The sequence below is a fragment of the Myxocyprinus asiaticus genome, chromosome 38, assembly GCF_019703515.2.
Source record: "Myxocyprinus asiaticus isolate MX2 ecotype Aquarium Trade chromosome 38, UBuf_Myxa_2, whole genome shotgun sequence".
In the NCBI taxonomy this organism is placed as follows: Eukaryota; Metazoa; Chordata; class Actinopteri; order Cypriniformes; family Catostomidae; genus Myxocyprinus; species Myxocyprinus asiaticus.
In genome coordinates this window covers 18,844,836-18,870,918 of record NC_059381.1, presented here as the reverse complement: position 1 = coordinate 18,870,918, position 26,083 = coordinate 18,844,836, and the positions used below count along the sequence as shown (strand labels likewise).

Genomic DNA, 26,083 nt, shown 5'->3' with positions numbered 1-26,083 from the left:
TGTAGCATACTGCTTGAAATGCTTAGAAATGATGGAATAATGCCCTATGTTTCACTTATTATATAAATAAATTGTAGGCACTATACAGTGTTTACTGTGTAGTATTCAGCACTTACTAGTAAGCAAGTATTCCATTCTGTATATATAGCCTTTGTCCTGGCTGGAAAGCTCTGCTTTGTCTTGTGCATTTTTTCATCAGCACAAGTTGTGTTTTCCATCGTTTTCAATATATCATTACAGTTTTACTGTGTCTCCACGGAGTCAAAATGTTAGATACACCTTTACTCTGGGCATAAAATAAAGATAGCACTGCCGAAAGGCCCATAAAATTAATTTTATATGGGGAGAAAATGTGGTATCGGTTGTGCAGCCGAGTCATTTTTGCCACCCAGCATGTAATGAGAGGCTCGTTAACATGGTCTCCTTATCTTACTCAAGAGTAATTACAGTCTCATTTTGCATTCTCTCTCTCTTTTTCTCTCTGTCCCTCACCTACAGTCCGCTTCAAGGTCCTGAGCAACAACCACCTCCAGATCCGTGGCATCAAGAAGACAGATGAGGGTCACTACACCTGCGAGGGCCGCATCATGGCCCGGGGAGAAATAGCCTTCAGGGTCATCATGGTCATTGTCAATGGTGAGGACTCTATCTCAGAGCCACCTGCTCTGTCACGGCACATACACATGGGAGCAGACAGCCTGGGGTTTCTGCTGAAAAGACCAGATTTTCCATGCTGGTCTAGGCTAGTTAATGCTGGTTTGGTGCTGGTGTAGCTGGTGGACCCGCATTAGCCACACTGCATGCATTTTACATATAATGAATAAATAAGCATAAGTAGTCCAAATTAATGTAGCTATTTTTGATTTGTTGCAAAATATGTTTTGAAGTCAACCTGTGTTGTGTGACTGTTAAATTTCTGCCATTTCAAGTTCCAATTTAGCATCTGATGGGCTGTAGTTAGTTCAGTTCAAATTCAAATTTAAATTAAAAAAATCAAGAATTGAAAGGGAGCCCATTCTAAAATTCAGAAATTTGCCCAAGTCTGACCAGGATGATATTTCTGTTGAAGCTAGTTGACCAAGGAACACTTGTTTGTTAAGCTAGTTATGAAGACAGCATCCCTTACTGGGTAGCACCATCTTAAAAAACAACACCATAACTGGTGAATAACTATGCTGGTCTTTTCTGCTGGTTTGACGACTGCATTTAAGATGAGTGTTCTTTATTTCAGCTATTTAAAGTCAGTATTTTTCTCAATGTTCTTTTCACCTGTCTCTCTTTCTCTATGTCTCTCTCTCTCTCTCTCTCTCAGTTGTGCCAAGTATCAGGACCCGCTACACTGAGTTTAATGCCACTGCAAACATCAGCCAGGCTGTGACGTTGGCTTGTCATGCAGATGGCTACCCAGAACCCACTGTCACATGGGCACGGTACGTGTCATTTGTCACCCACACTATTCAGCTGGCCCCTTATCTAGCCTTGCCAAAAAAGCACCGAAAGGTTCAGCCAGATCTCTGCAGGGAAAGCTTAGCTTTTTCTGCAATCCAGGACGGAGAGGGATTAGAGTTATTAAAGCTTGTAAAAGCTGTACGAATGGTAGAGACACTGTTTTCATCCTTTCAGCTGCTGGTAAATGTGGCAGCTGCCAACTTTCAGAATGGCTTTAACTGTAAACATTAGTGACTTCTTTAACCAATTCGATACTGATGGGTAAAATGAAGAGGACAAGATCAACCTTCCCCTCTGGAAAGGGGGGACAAGAGCGCCCACCACAACCTCATTTATATCCCTCCATCACTGACAGTGCTGTCATTAGGGGGCAGTTTTAAACTGTCGCTCAATTGCTGCTGTTACAGGACAAAAAGATCAGGAATTTGGATCAGACTTGTGTACAACTGATTTAGTGTCATGAAGAGACAGTTTTAAAGAGTGGTGGCATTCTTCCAAAAAAACCTATCAGAAGAAAATCAGCTTGGTTTTTATGGCTTTCTGACATTGTTTTTAACAGTTATATTGGCTCAGGGACAGGAGCCATCAAGAAGGGGAAGGTGACTATGCAAATATGTCCTTTATTCCCAGACAGTACAAGGATCCCCGGTGGGTATAAAAAAGCTTAAAAGTTGGGATAGTTCACCCAAAAATAAAATAATTCTCACTATTTTCTCACCCTCATGCCATCACAGATGTGTATGACTTTCTTTCTTTTGCTGAACACAAACAAAGATATTTAGAAAAATATTTCAGCACTGTAGGTCCTCACAATGCAAGTGAATGGATACCAATATTTTGAAGGCCAGAAAGCACATAAAGGCAGCATAAAAGTAATCCATTAAGCCCAAAGTATACTTCGCCTGTCCACGTTCCGCGACGGTCCACGCACAGTCCGCGTGACGTAATTTTGTCATCAGGAGTGTCCTCGGACGTCTGCGCAGTGTCCGCGTGCAGCCAGATTTATCATGTGCAAGGTTGACTGTTGAGCTGTACTGCCAATCAGTAGTCAAAGAACACTGCTCCATCGTTTTGTTGTTGTTGTTCTTGCTTCCTCTAATGGTGGATCCTCAATTTTTCTTCTTCTTTATCCTTCAGAGCAGATGTCCTGTAAATGACACGATCGGTGTCGCCCTCTAACGTCTGGTAATGTATAACAAAGCAATTGTACTGCACGTGTCGAACGCGTCCATTCGCACTCATCCACGTGAGGTATACTTTAAAAGCTATACGCACACAACTGTGTGCAAAACGGAACGGAATGCACAAAGTGAAGTGTACTTGGGCCTTAAGACTCCAGTGGTTAAATCCATATCTTCAGAAGTGTTATGATTGGTGTGGATGAGAAGCAGATCTATATTTAAGTCCTTTTTCACTATCAGTCTCCACTTTCACATCCACTTTAACATTCTTTTTCTTTTGTTTTTGGCGATTCACATTCTTTGTGCATATCGCCCCCTACTGGCAGGGAGGAGTAATTATAGTAAATAAAGGACTTAAATATTGATCTGTTTCTTACCCACACCTATCATATTGCTTCTGAAGATATAGATTTAACCACTGGAGTCTTCTGGATTACTTTAAGCTGCTTTTATGTGCATTTTGGAGCTTTAATATTTTGGTATCCATTCACTTGCATTGTATGGACCTTAAGAGCTTAAATATTCTTCTAAAAATCTTTGTTTGTGTTCAGCAGAAGAAAAAGAGTCATACACATCTGGGATGGCATGAGAGTGAGTAAATGATGAGATAATTTTCATTTTTGGATGAACTATCCCTTCAAGCTGTTTTGCAGGTCTTTGCTGTTCTCCTAAACTGGTCAGGCCTGTCTGGTTTGGTGGCTTCAAAGGGGTTTTTGGTATTTGCCAGCTGGTCAACCAGCTAAACCAGCTGGCCCAGACAAGCTAGACTAGCATAAACCATACCAGCAAACTGATTTAAGCTGTTTTTTTTTTTTTTCAGATCATAGGGACGAGATGCAAAATCGGTGTCATTAGTGTTCTTTCAGCTGAAGAAGCTAAATGTATAATACCATTGTTGTGAGATTTTATTGCTGATTTGAAATGTGTAACTGAAATGTTAACTTAGCCAACAATTTTGGAGATTTCAGTCTTTACCCATTCAAGAAGATAGGAGTTATACTGGCATGCTTATGACATACAAATGCTCTTGGAATAGTTCAGCCAAATATGAAATGATGACTTTCTTTCTCATGCAGAATACAAAAGAAAGCAGAATGTTAGCCTCGGTCACCATTCACGTTCACTGTATGGAATAAAGATGCTAAGATGAAGGCAAAGATGAATATCACAGCCTGTCTTTTTAATACAATGGCAATGGATAGTGCCTCACTTTAAAAAAGGGCCAAAGGTATCATAAAAGTAGTCCATGCGGACCCGTGTGTCATTTTCCAAGTCTTCCAAAGGCATATGGTGGTGAGAAACAACCCAAAATTGAAGTCATTTTTCAGCTAAAATCTTGACGTCAGTTGCACATTCAAGCCTTTTCACAGTGGCACTTTCACGCGAGAACTTTTACTGATTAGTGCTAAAAACAACGAGCTTTGTGAAAGCGCAACACTGAAAAATGACACTCCAGAACCGTGCTCTTCCTGGACTACCAGCATGATGAGAGAAGGTGTGCACTGCAGGGTGAAGAATCCATTTCATAGAGGGGCATCATGTATTCATGACTTCGCTGAGCAAGTGACAGCAGGAAGGCCAAACAGTAAACTCATCCTCTCTCTCTCTCTCTCGATAAAGTAATTTATTAGTATGATTGTGTTTACATACAATATTGTCAAAGCATTAATACACAAAACAGATAATGACAAGACAAAAAATAATAATAAAACAGTAACAAATAATAATAATAAAAATAGAATTAAATAAGGTGCCAGGTAATTAATAAAATAAAAACTATAATAACAACATACACTATACAATATAAAATAAGCATTTAACAAGACATTATGAACATAAAAAAATAATAATAATAATGTGACTGAAGTACATTAAGGCAGTGACTGGTTTCTGAGGGTGTGCACTTCAAAAATTAATTTAACTGCAACTGATGCATGATTGTCCTCCCCCAGTAACACCTGCATTTGATCAGTTTCTGCTGAACTGGAAAACTGTGGCATGAGGTTTGAGAGTTTTTCAAAGTATTTCTCTCTCACAATGAAGGAGAAAGTGTGCCTCTGTCTCAGCCTCACCATCAACCTCACCAGTGTCACAGTGAGCACAGACTTGTTCTTCCTTTGGAAGCCATGCTTGTCTGTGTCTTCCATTTTCTATGGCCAGACTCTGTCAGAGCCAGGAATTGAACTTGTGTGTCTGGCACAAGAGTCTTAATTTCTACCACTGAGCCACAGAAGGGAGTTGAACCCAATAGTCAGACGCGCTCTTAAAAGAACTCAGAAGAGTTTATTAACAAAAATAGCAAAAAAGTACAAAAGCGATTTCTTACTGACAATCACAAAAAACAGAAAAATCTTTAGTCCAGAAAAGGATCCGAAAAGAAATAATCTCCAAAAAACTCTAAAATAAACACGGGGAAAGAACAAACCAAAAGGCTTACAAAGTTTAGTACTTGGAACTAGAGCAGACTTACGGCAGTAACTGGCTAGGAACATCAATAACCAGGCAAAGAAACAAAAAGGAAGTGATCAACTTAAATACACAGTCCAGAACGAGGCACAGGTGAAAATAATAGCACATGATAAAATGGCGGGAAACTGAAATGAAACACAATGAGGGCCTCTAGTGGCCAAAATAAAACATTAAAGCAAAAAACTCTGACAGGACCCCTCCCTCTAGGAATGGCTCCTGACGTTCCCTCCTGGATGACTGGACTTGCGAGCATGAAATTCTTGAATTAGTTTGGGGTCCAAGATGTCCTTGGCAGGAACCCAGGAGCGCTCCTCAGGGCCATATCCTTCCCAGTCCACAAGATACTGCCGGGATCCATGTACTCGACGGGCATCCAGTATTCTGTGGACTGTGTAAGCTGGCTGGCCACCAATGATACGAGGAGGGGGAGGTTTACCTGTCGCAAGAAAAGGAGAAGACAAAACAGGTTTTAACAGTGAGACATGAAAAGTGGGATTTATCTTCAAAGACCTAGGCAAATATAAACGGTAAGTAACTGGGTTTACTTGCCTGGCAATCCTGAAGGGGCCAATGAACCTCTGGGAAAGTTTACGGGATTCCACCCGCAAGGGAATGTTCTTGGTGGAGAGCCAGACTCTTTGGCCGGGGCGCAGAGTGGGGGCAGGTCTGCGTCTACGATTGGCCTGATGCTGATACTGCTGAGAGACCTTCAAGAGCTTGAGTCGGGCTTTTATCCATGTCTGGCGGCAACGTTTAACGAACTGTTGAGCAGAGGGAACTGCAACCTCCACTTCTTGCTCAGGGAATAGAGGAGGGGTGTATCCCAACTGGCACTCGAAAGGGGACATGCCTGTAGCTGAGGAGCAAAGGGTATTGTGAGCGTATTCTGCCCACATGATGAAGGAAGACCAAGAGGACAGGTTGTTAGCTGCCATACACCTCAGTGTAGTCTCAAGATCTTGGTTAAGCCTCTCCGTTTGCCCATTGGACTCCAGGTGGAACCCAGAAGATAGACTCACTGTAGCCCCCAGAGATTGACAAAATGCCTGCCAGAATCGGGAGGAAAATTGGGGTCCTCGATCAGAGACAATGTCTTGTGGGATGCCAAAGACTCGGAAGACGTGGTTTATAACCAATTCAGCAGTTTCTTTAGTGGTGGGTAGTTTGGGCAGAGGAATAAATCGGGCGGCCTTGGAGAATCTATCAACTATGACCATGATAGTGGTGTTGCCTCGTGCTAGCGGAAGTCCAGTGATAAAATCCATAGAAAGATGAGACCAAGGTCTATGAGGTATGGAGAGAGGATGCAATAGCCCCTGTGGAGAGCGGTGAGGGACCTTATTTTGGTTGCACGTGGGATATGCGTTTACAAATGTTGTCACATCCTTCTTGATAGTTGGCCACCAAAATCGTCTTTGGAGGAACTCAAGAGTGCGAGAGGTACCAGGATGACAAGTGAGATGAGAGGAGTGTCCCCACTGGAGGATCTGGGAGTGGACAGCTTTAGGGACAAAGAGGCAGTGGGTTGGCCCCCCTCCTGGGTCAGGTTCTCGGGCTTGGGCTTGTTTTACAGTATTTTCCAGATCCCACCTGATAGGAGCTATTATCTTGGAACTGGGGATAATTGATGCAATAGAATCTTCCTGAGGAGTGTTTACATATACTCGGGATAAAGCATCAGGTTTTAGGTTTTTAGAGCCGGGGCGGTAGGATAAGATGAACTGGAAACAGTTGAAGAATAAAGGACCAACGTGCCTGGCGGGGGTTGAGTCACTTTGCCTGCTGAATGTATTCCAGATTTATGTGGTCCGTGAATACTTGGAATGGGTGTTTGGCCCCCTCAAGCCAATGCCTCCACTCTTCAAGCGCTAGCTTAACTGCCAGTAACTCTCGATCCCCTACATGATAGTTCGTCTCAGTCGGTGTAAGGCGGTGGGAAAGGAATGCACATGGATGCAACTTGTTGTCCTCCCCTCTTTGGGACAGCACAGCTCCAACCCCTACGTCCAAAGCATCGACCTCCACGATGAAGGGTTTATCTGGGTTAGGGAGAATGAGAATAGGTGCAGAGGTAAAATGGCTTTTGAGTTTGCTGAAGGCCAACTCTGCTTCATGTCCCCAATTAAAGCTGGTTGTGTTCCCCTTGGTGAGGGCAGATAAAGGAGCCGCCACAGTACTGAAGTTCCGGATGAACTTGCGATAAAAATTGGCGAAACCAAGGAAATGCTGTACTTCCTTTACCAACGAGGGGGAGGGCCAATCCACAACTGCTTGAACCTTTTGAGGGTCCATTTGTATCTGGCCAGGCTTGATAATGAACCCCAGGAAATGAACTTTGGTCACATGGAACTCGCATTTCTCAGGTTTAATATAAAGATGGTTATCAAGAAGATGTCTGAGAACCTTACAGATGTGTTTTACATGTTTTTGGAGGGAACTCGAGAAGATGAGGATATCGTCCAAGTAGACAAACACAAATTGGTTGCGCATGTCTCTGAGAACATCATTAATGAGAGCTTGAAATACTGCAGGAGCATTGGTGAGACCGAAGGGCATAACCAAATATTCATAGTGCCCAGTGGGCGTGTTGAAGGCGGCCTTCCATTCATCTCCATGCCTGATGCGCACGAGATGGTAGGCATTGCACAAGTCAAGCTTAGTGAAGATGGAGGCTTCTTGCAGAATTTAGAAAGCAGTGGTCATTAATGGCAAGGGATAGCGGTTTCGAATAGTGATCTTATTAAGGCCCCTGTAATCAATACATGGCCGGAGTCCGCCATCCTTCTTCCCAACAAAAAAGAATCCAGCTCCAGCAGGGGAAGTGGATGGTTGGATACCTGCCGCAAGGGATTCGTTAATGTATTTGTCCATAGCAGTTGGTTTGGGGGGAGACAAAGAGAATATACGACCTCTGGGGGGGCAGGTTCCTGGGAGCAGCTCAATGGCACAATCATAGGGGTGATGAGGAGGTAAGGAGGTGGCCTTCCTTTTGCTGAACACTGCTTTGATGTGGTGGTACTGAGCAGGGACTTGAGACAGATCTAGGGTTTCGTGGGACTCGAGAACAAGATCAGGAGAATTCTGGGCCAAGCATGTAGTCTGACAGGTGGGACCCCAACTGAGAACAGCACCAGTGGACCAGTCAAAGTGTGGGTTATGCTGGAGGAGCCAGGGGTGACCGAGGATAATAGGAAACTCTGGAGTCTGTATAAGGTGAAAGCACATTCTCTCCTGGTGCTGGTAAGTGACGAGACCAAGGAGAGAGGTGAGGTGGGTTATTTTCCCTGGAGCTAACGGTCTTCCATCCAAGGCTGTCGCAGTTAGGGGAGCAGGAAGGGAATTAATAGGAATCTGGAGACTTTTGGCAAAGGAAATATCCATGAAATTCCCGGCAGCACCAGAATCAAGCAATGCCTGGAGGTGGTGTTTTTGATCTCCCCAAGTGAGTGTGATGGGAAGGAACAATCCAGAGTTGGAAGGTGAAGCTGTGCGTGTAACTCCTGTTACAGTCCTTCCTTGCCTGTACGGGACTGGGCGTTTCCCGAAAGCTCGGGGCAGGCAGAGCGAAAATGACCATACATTCCACAATATAGACAACAGCACTCTCATGCGACGGTCTTGTTCTGATGGGGAAAGCCTTGTCCTTCCCAATTGCATGGGTTCCGAGGACTCGTGGGGAACTGGTAGCATTGGAGCAAGTGCTGGACTGGCAGACAATGTGGAAACAGATGGCCGGTTCAGGCTTCTCTCCCTCAGGCGATTATCCAGCCGGATTGCTTGATCCATGAGGGTCTCAAGATCACGAGCAGGTTCTCTGGTAGCCATATCATCCATGATTGCCTCAGACAGACCATTCAGGAAGCACACCATGAGGGCCTCGTCATTCCAGCCGCTCCCTGCTGCAACTGACCGAAACTGTATGGCATATTCAGCCACGCTGCCATTACCTTGTCGGAGGGTGAGAAGTCTCTTAGAGGCTTGCCGGCCACTGAGGGGGTGGTCAAAGACTCGCTTGAACTCCATTTCAAACACAGAATAACTTGAACAGAAGGGTGCCTGTGCCTTCCAGACCGTTGTTGCCCAAGAAAGAGCCTTGCCAGAAAGGAGGGTGATAACATATGCGATCTTGGCCCGATCTGAGGGGAAGGAAGATAGTTGTAATTCAAATGTGAGAGAGCATTGAGTCAGGAACCCATCACATGCACTGGCATCACCTGAGAAATGTTGTGGTGGAGGTAGGCGAGGTTCAATCAGAGGAGAAAGTACTCGAGAATCCGGAAGGGGTACCGAGGCAGCAGTAGAAGCAGTAGCTGAGGTAGAGGGCAGCCGGTCCAGGATCTGACAAACAGAAATCATGAGATCCAACAGCAGTTGTGACTGTTTAGCCATCACAGTCTCCTGCTGGACTAGTGCTGACTCATGGCATTGGATTGTGGACTCCTGCTGAGCAATTGTGGCCAGGAGTTCTTGAGCGTTAGGCATCTCTGGGTTCATAATATGGCTTGGTTATTCTGTCAGAGCCAGGAATCAAACTTGGGTCTTAATTTCTACCACTGAGCCACAGAAGGGAGTTGAACCCAATAGCCAGACGCGCTCTTAAAAGAACTCAGAAGAGTTTATTAACAAAAATAGCAAAAATGTATAAAAGCAATTTCTTACTGACAATCACAAAAAACAGAAAAATCTTTAGTCCAGAAAAGGATCCGAAAAGAAATAATCTCCAAAAAAACTCAGGAAAAAGACATAAAAAAAAAACAGCAAAAAATAAACACGGGGAAAGAATAAACCAAAAGGCTTACAAAGTTTAGTACTTGGAACTAGAGCAGACTTACAGCAGTAACTGGCTAGGAACATCAATAACCAAGCAAAGAAACAAAGGAAGTGATCAACTTAAATACACAGTCCAGAACGAGGCACAGGTGAAAACAATAGCACATGATAAAATGGCGGGAAACTGAAATGAAACACAATGAGGGCCTCTAGTGGCCAAAATAAAACATTAAAGCAAAAAACTCTGACAGACTCTGATCACTGAGCCTGTATTTGGTGAGGATCCGTCTCTGTTTTGGATCTCATACAGTGTGGAGATATTCTGCCATATTATACTTTCTGTTTAGGGCCTGATCACATTCCAATTTGCTTTGGTTTTTACTTTCATTTTCCCAATGATCCAAATGTGAATTGTTGCTTTCTTTTAAGATTTGGTTTATTCAGATTTGGTTTTGTTCAGCAGTACTGGTCTGAAACTTGTTAGTTGTTAGTGGGTTTGTGAGTTTCAGAACCATCTGACAAAGGGGACTGGTTTTAGGCTTCAACTCTTGGGTTTTAAGGGTTTCATGTTGCAGTGTGTTAAGGGAACTTGAATTTAGGCGTGTCCAGAATTTGAGGGATCGTTTTTCAAAATGTATAATTAGGAGGTATCTGCCTAGTTCGGCCCGGCATGCATAAGTAGGTGTTCTTCTCTGAACTCTTAGAATGTTTATACAGAATTCTGCATGCAGGGATTCTATGGGGTGTTTGTCCCATCTAGAGTAATTTGCCAGACAGAGTGGACCCCAAACCTCACATCCGTACAGAGCAATAGGCATAATAATACTATCAAAGATTTTATACCAAATTGTTACAGGAATGTCTATTTGGGTAAATTTGCCCTTAATAGCATAGAATGCTCTTCTAGCTTTCTCTTTTAGTGCATTCACTGCCAGACTAAAACCCTCTGAAGCACTGATTTTTAGACCGAGGTAGTCGTAGTGTAGGGTGTGTTCTATTGCAATGTTTCCCAGAGTGGTTGTGTATCTGGTTTCCTATAATCTGTTTTTTTTCTGGAAGATCATCATTTTATTTTTTTTATTTAAATTTTTTTTTTATTGACTGTTAGGGCCAAGTTCTGACAGTAGTTCTCCAGCAGGTCCAGGTGATGCTGTAGCCCTTGTGCAGTAGCTTACAGCAGCACCAGATCATCTGCATAGAGAAGAAATGTAACTTCAGGATTATTTAGAGTAAGACCGGGTGTTGCAGATTGTTCCAGTAGCACTGCTAACTCATTAATGTAGAATCAAATGCATTTTTAAAATCAACAAAACATGCATATATTTTGCTTTTTTGATGAACGTGCTCGTTGACTATCGTGTGTAGTGTGTGAATGTGGTCGGTGGTGTGGTGGTTTGGTAGGAATCCAATCTGACTCTTACTCAAGGCATTGTGCTTGGAAAGGAAGGCCTGTATCTGGGCGTTCAGGATACAACAGAAAGTCTTCCCCAGATTACTGTTCACACAAATGCCTCGGTAGTTATTGGGGTTGAATTTATCTCCAGTTTTATATAATGGGTGTATTAAGCCCATACTCCAGGTATCAGGAAAGTAGACAGTTTGCAGAACCAGATTGAACAATTGCTTATTTTGCATGCTTTTCAAGTCAGGTGTGAGATTTTCTGGAGATTTTCTCTGGGGGGAGCGTCTCTCGATAATGTCACAGCAGCACCCCTTTCACATTTTGATACTGCCGCAGTTGTGCCCCACCAAAGTTGTATTCTTAACTAAAGTTTTGCTTTCCTTAATGCTGCATATAAATGTAAGTGACATGTTTTTCATAACTAACCTTTTGATTCACTTACAGATGTGTATAAAGGTAATTAATTTACGTATTCCTAACTAACTATTTGCTCCCCCTACAGGTAAATACAAACTAACCTTTGCTTCCCTTACAGGTGTTGATAAATTTAATAGTCATTTGTGCACTAATAGACACTGCCACAGCACTGCCCCGCACATGCCAAATGTAATCAAGCTATGTATTCCTATGTAACCACTTGCCTCCCCTACATGCATGTACAAACGTAATTGTCATGTTTAACTTAACTAACCTTTGGCTTCCCGTGCGGTGTGTATAAATATAATGGCTAGGTTTTCCTAACTAACCTTTCGCATCCCTTACAGGTGTGTACACAGAGTTATTTCTATTTTCTCCACAGACACTTTCAATTCCTAAGTTCCATAAATTTATAGATGTACATCTACAGCAATGGAAACACAGCAGCGCTCCCACAGGAGCCCCTTTACCATGCCCCCAAATGCTCAATCCACTGCGGCAACATTACTTTAAACTCCGCTCCCACAGGAGGCCCACTTACTCTACAGCTGCAGCAGCGTTTTACCATGCTTCCACTGAAGCCCTTTTTCTTCGATTTTCAGCAGCTGCAACGATCATAACAGTAGATGGCTGTCACCACCTCCTCCTGTTCTTTTCAAGCACCATATTTCCCCATCTCGGGGTAGACTTTTGAGTGAGGCTACCTCTGCAAGCCAGCCGATCTGGCAGTATACCTATGGTAAACTCCCTACGGCCGTACACAGGTCCTTTCATCTAAACCTTCCACCCGGATCGGGCCCTTATGCGAGGCCGCCCCCATAAGCCGTCTGATTAGATGCAAAATATCATGGTACAGCCCCCTGTAGCCACATAAAGGTCCTTCGTCCAAACCTTCCACCCAGAGCAGGCCCTCACGTGAGGCTGCCTCTGAAAGCCAGCTGTTCCAATGCAGTTTACCACGATCTAGCACTTCTGTCAGACTTCGATTTGGCATTTCCTTCACCCAATTTGGGGAGTTATATATATTGCACTTAATAATGGTTCTACTACAGCATATTTTCCATTTCACCATTTGTTTAATTTCTAAACCAATTCAAAGGCATTTAACCAGATACCACCAAAGGCTATCTGAGTGGCGTCCTTTTCCATAAATCAATATTCGGCAAATCCGCCCCAGCAATCAATAACCCCCAAATTTCTCTGCTCATTAAATGCTCAGGCACCAGAATGCCTCTAACCATTGATATCTTAACAAATGCCTAACAACCCTCTGCCTTGGTTACCATTCAGTAAACACAGCTTGCACGCTCGACACTATGTTTATCCTAGCCTTCTTCGGCTTTCTGCATTGCTCAGAAATCACCATTAATACACAATTCAATCCCAACATCCATCCCACCTTCTCAGACCTGAAAATCATAGACAACAAAACAATCAGACTCTTCATTAAACAAAGCAAAACAGATAAAGTTAAAAAGGGGCATTCGATTTACATTTTCAACCTGCCCACCCCCATCCAACCTTACCAATCTCTCGCATCATTTCTCGCTTACAGATATTCCCACATTAAGTTCCCTCTTGATCCGCCATTCACCAATGATGATAACCACGGCAGCTTCAAGATTCTGGTTCCAAAAGCACCTTAAATCAGTCCTCCTCCAAAATTTTATTCCAGTCATTCATTCCATATCTGTGCAGCAACTACAGCTGCCCAAAAAAGGTTTATCAGAACAACAAATTAAATCTCTCGGTCATTGGCCCTCAGACGCATATCACAGCTACATCAGATCTAGTCGTTTCCACATCAGGAAAGCTCATCAATCACTAATTAGCTAATCCCCTTATCAGTACCACCTGTCTCTATCACTCATGTCACCACCTGCCACCGTCTCGCTACATCCTACATGCACACGCACGTATGTGTACACGTACATAAGTGTATGTTTTTCTTTGCGCGGGTGCGCGCACAGATGCGTACGCATGTGTGTATGTGTGTGTGCGTTAATGCATACGCATGTATGTATGTGTATGTGTGCGCGCAAACGCAGCGCAAGCCAACTCTCGTTCTCACCTTCCCCGTTCGATTGCATGCTGGGCTTACCTGTTCGAATGCCATGAGCTAAACCTCCATCGCTTTAGGGCTTTAGGGCAGTCTCCCATTCGAATCGCAGTGTGAGCCCTCCCTTTCGAACACAGCACCAGCCAATTCTCGTTCTCACCTTCCCTGTTCGATTGCATGCTGGGCTTACCCATTCGAATGTAGTGAGATAAACCACACTCTCTTTAGAACAGTCTCCCATTCAAATCGCATTGTGAGCCCTCCCTTTCGAACGCAGCGTGAGCCAACTCTTGTTTTCACCTTCCCCATTCGAATGCCGTGAGCCCATCCACTTCTATGATGAGTGGTGGTCTCCCGTTCAAATCACAGTGTAGCCCCCCTCGACCAGCCATCGTACAAGAACGGACCTCCAACAAATGTGTAAAGCGCTCCCTCTATATATATTTTTGGGGGGGAAGAAAAAAAATTCAGAAGTATCTGCTAGGGCCTGGGTAGCTCAGCGAGTATTGACACTGACTACCACCCCTGGAGATGTGAGTTTGAATCCAGGGCGTGAAGAGTGAATCCAGCCAGATCTCCTAAGCAACCAAATTGGCCCGGTTGCTAGGGAGGGTAGAGTCACATGGGGTAACCTCCTCGTGGTCGCGATTAGGGGTTCTCGCTCTCAATGGGGCGTGTGGTAAGTTGTGTGTGGATTGCAGAGAGTAGCATGAGCCTCCTGTGCTGTAAGTCTCCGCGGTGTCATGCACAACGAGCCACGTGATAAAATGCGCGGATTGACTCTCTCAGAAGCGAGGCAATTGAGACTTGTCCTCCACCACCCGGATTAACGTAAGTAACCGCGCCACCACGAGGACCTACTAAGTAGTGGGAATTGGGCATTCCAAATTGGGAGAAAAGGGATAAAATAAAACAAAAAAACAAAAAAGAAGTATCCGCCAAGTCAATTTACCATATAGAATTGTTGCCAACTTGCTGTCCTAAATATTTCCTGCCAATGTCATAGTACTGATTTTCCACCTTAATGCCTGTTTGGGGGTAATCAGGACTCGAGTCGAGTCTCGAGCTCAGATCCCTCCAGTATACACACAGCAAGCCAAATAAGTTTACCTCTTCTATACAAGATTACATTAACATACGACCTACTAAAATGGAGTTCATTAACAGAGGTTTGGGAGGAGCATGTTAATTTTAATCTGACAAATCACAGCCCACCAGTAGGAGTATATAAGCTGCTGCTTACCTGCTTCCTGTGACAATTCTCCTGACATCACTCCTCCACCCCATCTTCACCTGTTCTCAAGATTCATCATTTATCTAAAGAAGTCCGTGGGGGGGGGATTGTAATCAGGACTCAAGTCGAGTCTTGAGCTTAGAGCCCTCCAGTATATGGACAGCAAGCCAAATATGTTTACCTCTTCTATATAAGATTACATTAACATATGAACTACTGAACCCTCTCCCTCTTTCATTGTGTCCTGCAGTGGTAATGTCATATTGGAATCAGGTGAGAAGTACAGTCTGAATGAAGATGGATCCGAGTTGACCATCAAAGACGTCAAGAAGGTTGATGAAGGAGAGTACAAATGCATCGCCAGGAACAAGGCTGGAGAGAGGAGTGAGGAAGTCAGCCTCAACGTGTTTGGTAAGACTCTATTACCTTGTTTAAGCCTAAAGGAATAGTTCACCCAAAAATGAAATTTCTGTCATCATGTCATGACAAACCCTTATGACTTCTATGGAACACAAAAGGAGAAATTTTGAAGAATATCCAGGTCATTCATTTCAATACAAAGGAAGTGGATAGGGATTAAGCGTTCAAGCTTCAAAAAGTATCATTAAAGTGCTCCATGTAACCCGCATCATATTCCAAGTCTTCTGAAGTGTTATGATAGGTTTTGGTAAGAAATAACTCAAATTTAAGTATTTTTTTCAGTGAAAAGCTTAACATCCTTTGTGTGTTCATGAGAGTGCATAAGAGAAGCTCATTCACACTGTCTCGCTTGAGAAAACGATGACAGAGTTTACATTTTTGGGTGAGCTGTTCTTCCATTACCTCTGCCATTACCAAGATGGCCATTGGCATGGAACTGGAAACAAGTGTTAACATGCTAATTACTAAGAAAATGTAGAAGGTTTCTACTGCCACCACTGAGATCTGATGAAATCAAATGCATAAAAGTGCCATTCCAGCCCATTGCATCCTTTAAAAAAAGTTCCTCTGTTGAATTATGAAATATAACAAGGTGTTGATTAAATATTGAAAGCTCTAAGCCAGGGAGGCACTCTCTCATCTGTTTAAGTGAACAATTTCCATCTCATCAACTTAAGAGCACTGTTCGCCATTGTGAAGGCGCAGTAATTGCACAAGGTTAATCAATATCTCTCTTGCCTTCTAAGAGTGTTTGTAGGCTATGTATTGACTTGTTTGTGTGTGTGTGTGTGTGTGTGTGTGTGTGTGTGTGTGTGTGTGTGTGTGTGTGTGTGTGTGTGTGTGTGTCAACAGTGCATCCGAAGATCACATTCCTTGACAACCTGACGGCGACTGAGTTGGATGAGCAGATCAAGCTAACTTGTGAGGCCACAGGTGACCCCACCCCCAACATCATCTGGAGCTTCGGTCGCCGTGTCTTCACCGAGAATGATCAGGTGCTGAGGTTGAGGGGTCAGGGTTCAGAGGGCTTGGGGGATGGTTTTAAGGTCTACATTTCAAGGTGTGGGGCTTGACAACACATTTAACCTTAACAATAGCTGCAGCTTTGATTGATTTTTGTCTTTGCTAAACCCTGCTGGAAAATCATTGTAGCTGGTTTCTAGCCAGTCCAAGATAGTCATTAGCTGGTCCAAGCTGGTCTTTTTCAAAAACTAGCTTGACCACCTAAAGCTGGTCTAACCAGCTTGGACTAGCAAAAGACCATCTTATGACCAGCTTGGACCTGTTAGAAACCAGCTACCATTTTCAAAACACAACTGCCATCTTAAAGGGATAGTCCACCAAAAAATAAAAAAAAATTACAATTCCATCATCATTTATTCTTCTTTATGTTGTTCCAAAATGGAATTTCTTTCTTCGGTAGAACACAAAATGATGTAGAATGTTAGCCTCACTCAACATGTACTTTTATTGTATGGGGAAAAAAAGATGCAAGTGAATGAAAGTGAATGCTGACTAAGGCTAACATTCTGCCTAACATCTCTTTTTGTGTTACATAGAAGTAAGAAAGTCATATGGGTTTGGAACAACATGATAAGTAAATTACTATGAACTATCCCTTTAATCTGGATTTTCCATCTTGAAATACTAAACCATATGCAGCACAACCCATTAGGTCAGTTATGACACCCAGCAACATATCGATAAGCCCCTTGTCAATAAAGCTAGTTAGATTGGTGACCTCACTCTTGTGCATGGATGCCCGACTCTTTAATTATGATTTGCAGCAAGATATCAATAATCCCCCTCTTGCTAAAACACTAAATCCCATTCTCTGAGCCAAATGCTCAGCGGCCTAAACCCATTTGTCGAATCAATCACTCTTTTTTCAAAACTCTAAACACATTCTCACTCACTAAAACACATTTTACACTGTGATGCACTTGTGTTGCAAAACGGTAAACACGAGCAGAAAAGTTAAGAACAACTACAACACAGTTGTCATCGTTTACACACAATGACTCAAAATTGTTCACACTTGTTTCTAATGATGTGAAAACATGATGCTGAGGCAGAATGAATCTCTCACTGACTTTGATTTAGCATTTGCACAACATTTTTGAGTGAGTGTACTTGTAACAGGGTTCAATGGAAAGGAAGAGGCGGGAACCGGACGAAGCATCAAAGTAAAGTTTTAATACACTCAAACACAAAAACACACAAACATAAACACATACAGGGCAGCTGACTGTAGCTCTCTCTCCCGAACTACCGCATCTCGTTGCACTTATCCCTCTCCTTGGCTGATTAGCCCAATTGGGGACCGGGCCTGCATAGTCACGGCCCGGCCGCGCCCTCCCCTTTGTCACACTCCTCCCTCCTTTGCCTCAAGGGGTATTTTTACAGTATGCAACTGCTGAATATACAGATATTCAATACTGTATTACTTGCAGTACATACAGTATACAATATATTCACTGTACTACTGTAAGTTGTGATTACTATACTATTTTTTATTACAAAATGCACTGCTATACAATTTTTAAAAAAATTCTGTAACTACATGCCCTGGACGCTGTGTTCTCCATTTTCTGATGTAGTGTCTAATGAATGCTCTGTAGTGTTTATATATTGACTTTCTGTGTGTATGATCTGAAAGCATTGTTTGATTTTGAGCACAGATTAAATGGTTTTGAGGCGATTGTTTGATTTTGCCAGAAGAGTCAGGGGTTTTGTGAATGTAGTTTGAAGATTTGGTTTTGTGTTTAAAGTTGTGAGAAAATAGGTGAAGGTTTCAAGAAATGTGTTTTATCAATTCAGAAAAACTGTAATACATCTGGCTAGATTGGTGACCTGCTACTCTTGAGCATGAGATGCTCTGCTCTCCCCAGTATGTGACATTCACCTGACAGACAGTATTTGGACAGCACTACTGTAAGCACTGCTGTTCATGGGTAGTCAGCGGTTTTTAACAGCATTTTGCTAATTCTTTTATAATTGTTTTTTCATGCAGCTTTTATGGTCTCATATTAATTGAGAGACTTCATGAAATATTTGTACTTAAAAATATATATATATTTGTCACACTGCAGAACCACTTAGTTCTATTGAAGGCCAAAACTTACTGTGTGTTTAAAAGAAATGGTCTGGGTTCAATACATGTTAAGCTCAATCGACAGCATTTGTGGCATAATACTGATTACCACAAAAATGTATTTTGACTTGCCCCTCCTTTTATTTAAAAAAAAATAAATAAAAAAAAAAAGCAAAACTTACAATGGATGTGAATGGGGCCAATCCGTAAACGTTAAAATACTCACTATTTCAAAAGTATAGCCACAAGACATAAATAATATATGTGTTGACATGATTTAGTGTGGGACAAGTCACTTACTAACCTTTTCTGTGCAAAGTTACAGTATAGCCAATTTTAAAACTTTGTTGCCATGATGATGTAACATCAACAAACCCTAAATTAATGTTACCATGACGATTTAAACAACTTTATATCTCAAATAATACATGAGTTTTATTAGAAGAATTAATGTGTGCTTTTATAAAATTATAAGATTCACATTTCTGCCTTTAAACTCTCCAAAAATGTACCCCTTTCACTTCTATTTTAAGTGCCTCATTGTAACCTCAATTTTTGCTATTTTAAAAATCAAAATTATTTTTGGTGGTAATCAACAATATGCCACAAATGCTGTCGACTGACCTTAACTTATATTGAACCCGGAATATTCCTTTACAGCAAAATGTCACAAAATATTATTCACAAACCTTGCTACATTCTGTTAGATTTCTCTTAAAACAAGACTTTATATCTTATGTAATTTTGCTTCTAATGGAAATGTATCTTGTTTTAAGGATGTTTGGATATTTGTACTGGAAAACAAGACAAAAATTATGATTAAGAAACTGTTTTTGCAGTATAATATTGTTGTTCATTGTGCACTAACTGAATATATGCAGTAAATGAGAGAGAACAAGGGTACTGCACATATTAGCCTTTGCTAGAGACAAAAAGGCTTTTTATAACTCAGGACCAGCAGGCTCACCAGTTCTCGGTCTCACTGCCCTGTCTGCTCTGTTGGAGTCTGCATAGCTCTGATTCAGTCAAGGGCTCTGCCTAATTAACAGCCCCGAAATACTCAATTACCTTCTATTCATATTTCATCATGGCATAGCCAATCAGAATTCATCGACAGCTGCTAAAGGCTCTTTGGGCTACTTTGCCTAATGGAGAGCACCCAACCCCTTCAAACTTTATTTCCTCCTTTGCTCTCTCAGGAAAACCCTTCATGTCCTGTACTGTGCCCTCTTATCCAGGGAAAGTTTTTCTGAAAAATCTTTTAAAATATCTTAAATGAGCAAAATTTAAACCCTTGTTTTAGAGCAAAGGAATGATTGACAGGCGAGTTGGCGGTCCTTTGAATTTACATGAGACACATCAGGATGGATTAGCGTTTACACTACAAATGTTTTGTGGTCACATGCATTTTCTACTACCTTCAAATGTGGTTAGAGTAAATGGATCACAACATATTTTTGACTCAGTTTACATCTGCATGTAGCGTTGTCCACATGTGATTGGATTGCCTGAATGTATTTTACTTATATTCCCTTAAGTTCCAAAGTCTAACAACATTGTCAATGGATAATGCACAATTTCTGTTTCAAATATTTTGGGGCATTTCAATGGGAAAAAAAAGGTTTAATTTTAGCGTATATGTGTACATCTTAATTTGAATTAGCTTAAAGCTGAAGTATGTAATTTTTTTGTGTTCAAATATTTTCTTCTATCCCAGCTTAATTTGAAGAGACAACTTCAAAGTAAGCCATTCATAGATTCATTTTCTCAAAAACTAAAAACTGTGTCTGTGTGGAACTATAAAAATTCCTGTGTTTGTTTTGAGCAACCCGCTGAGACCCGCCCCAACACCATTACTCAAACAATGCCTTGAGTTGGGGGCGGGACTATCTGACTGTTTACAGTAAACAACAGCATATGAGGGGCATATTCGAAAAGCTATTTTGGAAACATTGTTTATTTTTTAAATTCCATTCAGTGGTGCAAGTGTCATGGGAATTACATACTTCAGCTTTAAATTTAATTTAATTTTGGCATATGTCAAATTAAAAACTTATATCGGTTGACCACTAATCTTAAAGGAATATACCACGTAAGTATACACTTTATCAACAGCATTTGTGGTGTGTTGTCAGTTAACACAGAACAATTAAGACAAATTCTCATGTATACCTCAGTTTGTAAAAACAAACAAACAAATATGTCTTTAATGCAAAAAACAACAAAAAACAAAAACACATATAGATGTTCTAGGAACAAAGATTCAGAGAAGTACATATGCCTGGACATATATTGCCAATATAGCAAACATATAAAACTCTCCAGTAATGACCAGTAATGCCTACTATGTATCTAATACCCTACAGCAGTTACATATATCACTTTCCCAGGAGTAACTTCACTAATCAATTGTATGGTCTGCATAAACACAGTATTGTATATTTAATGAGCAGTTATTTCTGGTCATATATTTCACGGCCAGTAAAGTTAATATCAGCACCACCAATATACACTCATTTCCATGGTTTGTATTAAAAAGAAAATGAGGGCATTTAAATGCAAACAGCCTGTAATCAAACCATGGTAAGTTGGTGAGCTGACATATTAATACGCATCTGATAAGTCAGGAGCATGTCTTCAGTTCCTTTAAATCTCTTCTATGTGCTCTTTACTCCTTACCAAAAATGGCACATAAACCTCAGAAAGCAGAATAGTATGACTACCAAGTGAGCAATATCTAAGCCTGGCTGGAATCATCTCCTGTGAACTCTCGAAGAAACTGCATTTTGAAAGAGATCCGCTCTCTGTCTGCTCTCTGTTCTGCCTGTTAGGCTGAAAGATATAGCCATGCTTATTGCATGAGAGTTGACAGAGACAGAATGTTCTGACATCAGGGACAGGGTTTTGATCATTCACACATACCCAGAAGGAAAGCTTTAGTTAAAGGCCATAGTTACGCATTATAAGGCCTGTTTCACACTTCATGCGTAAGCAGCGCTTAGTTATTTCAGCACACTTATTAACAGGTTACAGTATTCACACTGCCCGCCTAAGCATCACATTCACAGGTGCAAGTTTTGTCACTAAGTTTTTTTTTTTTTTTTTAATTCAGCAGAAAATATAGTGAAAATGCACCATAAACGTATATGTATCAACATATGCAATATTTAAATTAAGCAGTTTATAGATAAAGTTTATGGTTGTTGTAGATGAATTACCATTTGTATGTAAATGTGGTTCCAAAACCTTATGTAAATTAGATTAGACACTTTAAAATAAGGTTGTATTTGTTAACATTAGTTAACAAATAGTTAATAGTTAATTAGCTAATGAATATACTTATACAGCAATTATTAATCTTGGTTAATGTTCATTTGCTTTATACTGTACATTAACATAGTTAATGCATTCTGAATTAACATGAACAAACAAGAAATAATAGTATTTTGATAAATTAACATTTATGAAGATTAATAAATGCTGTTAAAAATCATTGTTAGTTCATGATACCTAATGCATTAACTAATGTTTTTTTTTTTTTTTTTTTTTTTTTTGTATAGAACAGCATTTTGGTTACGAAGTAGAAGTAATGTCAGCGTGAAAGCACAATGTGAGCCTGCTGTTGTACTGTAGTTATGTTGTTGCTTCGCTCATGCACTGCTTTTGCGTACGGTTTGAAACAGGCCTTAGTGTAACGTACTGAAAATCTAATGCTCGCGTACTGAGTCAGGGGACTTAATATTAAGTGCAGATGAACTATTACCCCTTCATTTATCATTTTAACAGCTCTCTTATAGGCCTACTGAACTGTCCTTGACATATCTATTGGTTGAATCACACAATCAAGAGAGGCATTTCAGGGTTGCTACGCTGCCCTTCTCTAATGATAGTCTCTTAATGGCACCCCTCCTTATCTGTGGTCATTTCAATTCATGCTATGCTGCTCCTAATGCTTTACAAATGAAACGTCATTTTTGCACCACTAGCGTTGTCACGTAATCCCCGTGTTTGTACTGACTCTTATTTTGAAATTCTTGTTCAGTTCCTGTTTCCTTTGTCAGTTTTGTAGTTTTTTCATGATTGGTTCTCCCTGATTGTTTCCCCAGGTGTTCCTCATTCCCTGATTGTTTCCCCAGGTGTTCCTTGTCTTCCCTTGTGTATTTAAGCCCTTGTTTCCCCTGTTTAGTTTGTCAGTCTTTACATGTGTTGACATGTTCTGTGCTTGGTTTCCTGTGTTTTTTTTTTTATATTCTGAGTTTCTTTGTTTATCCTTTTGTTAATAAAGCTGCGTTTAGATCCTCATTCCTCGCCTGCCTCGTCACAGAAAGACTGACCCTCCGAAATGGATCTAGCAGCATGTTTTATCCAGTTGAGCCGAGTGACCCTTCAAATCAGGGAATATTCTCATCTATTTAGCACCATTGCCAGACACACAGGATTTACCGATTCCCAATTGAAATCCCTATCAGATTGGTCTCATAGCTCACAAGTGGAGAGAATTGCCGGAGTCCGGTGATCACACATGGGAGGAATACGTGGAGTTAATCTTAGAGACATTCGCTTCTGAGGATCCTCACCTCTCAATCCCATTTCTGGTTTCCGAGTTTTCCACACCTCAGCCTGCTCCATGCCATGTCACAGCAACGCCTCAACCTGCTCCACACTATATCACGACCAAACCTCAGCCCACGCCCATGCCTGCCACGGCCAACGAGCCAACGCCCACGCCTGCCACGGCCAACGAGCTAGAAGCCTCGTCCGTCCCAGAGCCAGCGTTGGCAGCCTCGTCCGTCTCAGAGCCAGAGTTGTCAACTTCAGCCATCCAGAGGAGGAGAAGGAGAAGATAAGTTTCTGTTCCCGAGTCTCCGCTCATGCCCACGACCACAGAGGTCATTCCCGAGTCTCCGCTCATGCCCACGATCACAGAGGTCGTTCCCGAGTCTCCGGCCATGCCCACGACCACAGAGGTCGTTCCCGAGTCTCCGGCTATGCCCACGACCACAGAGGTCGTTCCCGAGTCTCCACCCACGATCACGGAGGTCATTCCCGAGTCTCCGCCTATATCCACGTCTACAGAGGTCGTTCCCAAGTCTCTCCCCATGTACACGACCACGGAGGTTGTTCCCGAGTCACCGCCCATGCCCACGACCACAGAGGTCGTTTTCCAGTTTCTGCCCATGTTCTCGACCATGGAGGTCGCTCCGCCTTCCCTGGCTCCGTCCCCAGAGTCTTCCACGGCTCCGCCTTCCCTGGCTCCGTCCCCAGAGTCTTCCACGGCTCCGCCTTCCCTGGCTCCGTCCCCAGAGTCTTCCACGGCTCCGCCTTCCCTGGCTCCGTCCCCAGAGTCTTCCACGGCTCCGCCTTCCCTGGCTCCGTCCCCAGAGTCTACCACGGCTCCGCCTACCCAGGCCTCCTGACCCAGTCCCTGTCCTGCGGCCGCCTCCCAGGCCCCCTGACCCTGTCTCGGCCCTGCGGCCATATCCCTGGTCTCCTGGCCATCCTCCTGATCTGCTATGGTCTCCCTGGTCTCCTGGCCATCTGCCTGATCTGCTCTGGTCTCCTTGGTCTCCTGGCTGTCCGCCTGATCAGCTCTGGTCTCCCGGGTCTCCTGGCCATCTGTCTGATCTGCTCTGGTCTCCTTGGTCTCCTGGCCATCCGCCTGATCTGCTCTGGTCTCCTTGGTCTCCTGGCCATCTGCCTGATCTGCTCTGGTTTCCTTGGTCCCCTGGTCACCGGCATGATCGGCTCTGGTCCCCTGGCCGCCGGCCTGATCTGCTCTGGTCCCCTTGGTCTCCTGGCCGCCCGCCTGCTCTGTTCTGGTTACCTTGTTCCTCTGCCACCCCCCCCCCCCATGCCCCTCAGAACGGCCTGTTTTCCCCCATGCCTCATGGACAATTGTTTTTTTTTTTGAGCGTCTGGAATCCGCTCTTAAGGGGGGGGGGGGTCTGTCACGTAATCCCCGTGTTTGTACTGACTCTTATTTTGAAATTCTTGTTCCTGTTTTCTGTGTCAGTTTTGTAGTTTTTTCATGATTGGTTCTCCCTGATTGTTTCCCCAGGTGTTCCTTGTCTTTCCTTTGTGTAATTAAGCCCTTGTTTCCTCTGTTTAGTTTGTCAGTCTTTACATGTGATGACATGTTCTGTGCTTGGTTTCCCATGTTTTGTTTTTTATATTCTGAGTTTCTTTTGTTTATCCTTTTGTTAATAAAGCTGTGTTTAGATCCTCAGTCCTCGCCTGCGTCGTCACAAGCTTCACCAAATGAAATTGCAAAAATAATCACTGTTATTAAACAGCTTCTAGAAAACTCCCCTTGTCTTACGTTGGTGATTCAAACAAATAGTCCCGCTGTAGTGCTTTACTGGTTGTTTAGATCAGTGTTACTATCAGAAATAATTAATAATTATTTCTGTAGTTATTAATCAATATTTAAATTAATTAATTGGATCTAACTCATTAAAACCTCATATGGGACTCCAGTAAATGTAGTGTGCTACGTTTAGGAGCAAGTTTGGTTATTAGAAATAATTAATAATTATCAAAGAGAATTATTAATTATTAAAATCAATAGAACATTGATGAGAATCAATGTTAGCTTTTTTAATCCTTTAAAATCAACACTTATCAAAGATAATCGTTAATTGTTAACATCGATGAAACATTAAAATTAACACTAGCTTATTGATCATTTAAATTCAATCAAAGATAATTATCAATTATCAAAAATCAATAGAATATTAATAAGGATTAACATTGACGGGGCACCACCCTGAAATCAGGAACTAATAACCGAATATTCAAACAGTCTCAATATTAGATTGTTTTCTTAGGAAAATCGACATCTGAAGAATATCGATTTTCGGGAAAAAAAACAATGAATGAAGGTTTGAATCCGAGCACTGACATCCCGTCAGCATGACACAGGCGTATGCGAAACAAACCAAAACACTTCTCTTTGTAATATAAACAAAGTTTATTTATGCAGTAATATCAATTAATAATTAATACAATGCAGTCAATAAACTTCTGACTTACAACTACAAACTAAACAGTGATATGATTAGATATGGAAATAAAAATAATTCTATACCACAAGGTGTGTGCGTGACAGTGTGTGTGTGTGTGTGTGTGTGTCGGTGTGGTTAGTGAGAGAGAGAGAGAGAGAGAGAGATGATTAAGTGACAGCCCGAAAGCTGATTTCGCGATAGCTGGAGATAAAGCAACCGTGTTCATCACTCAGAGACGCGGTTTTACGAGCGGGGCTCATAAAAGTCCCTTGTTATTTGACTCTTTAATGGATGAACTCAGTTGCTGTCTCACCCGCGATGGCGAAAATGCACAACAGTCCAATTTGGTTGGACCACAATACAGCAAAACAAATTCGTGATAATTAATACCCTGAGTATTAATAATGAGCGGACATGGCGGTCCGTAAACTGTACAAGCAAAAACCTTGAAACACAAGAATAACACGCTATAATATTCTATCTCTGCCCAGACGTAACCTCTTACTTGAATCGCATGAGGACACAGGTAGAATGTGTTTTCCTCCGTCCTTTAACTTTGACCCGGTTCCTTGAGGCTCGTGTGA

The 26,083-nt window shown here is 42.1% G+C and overlaps 1 protein-coding gene across 6 annotated transcripts in view; it reads left to right on the top strand.

Annotated features, from left to right (window-relative positions):
* Positions 1-26,083, top strand: part of LOC127429385 (neural cell adhesion molecule 1-like) — a 318,093-nt gene that overhangs the window by 217,193 nt on the left and 74,817 nt on the right. For all 6 annotated transcript variants that reach the window (XM_051678384.1, XM_051678381.1, XM_051678382.1 and 3 more), the window contains exons 5-8: positions 499-636; positions 1,313-1,430; positions 15,232-15,392; positions 16,254-16,396. In XM_051678384.1, coding sequence (XP_051534344.1) covers positions 499-636; positions 1,313-1,430; positions 15,232-15,392; positions 16,254-16,396 — 560 coding nt within the window. The remainder of the gene's footprint in view (positions 1-498; positions 637-1,312; positions 1,431-15,231; positions 15,393-16,253; positions 16,397-26,083) is intronic.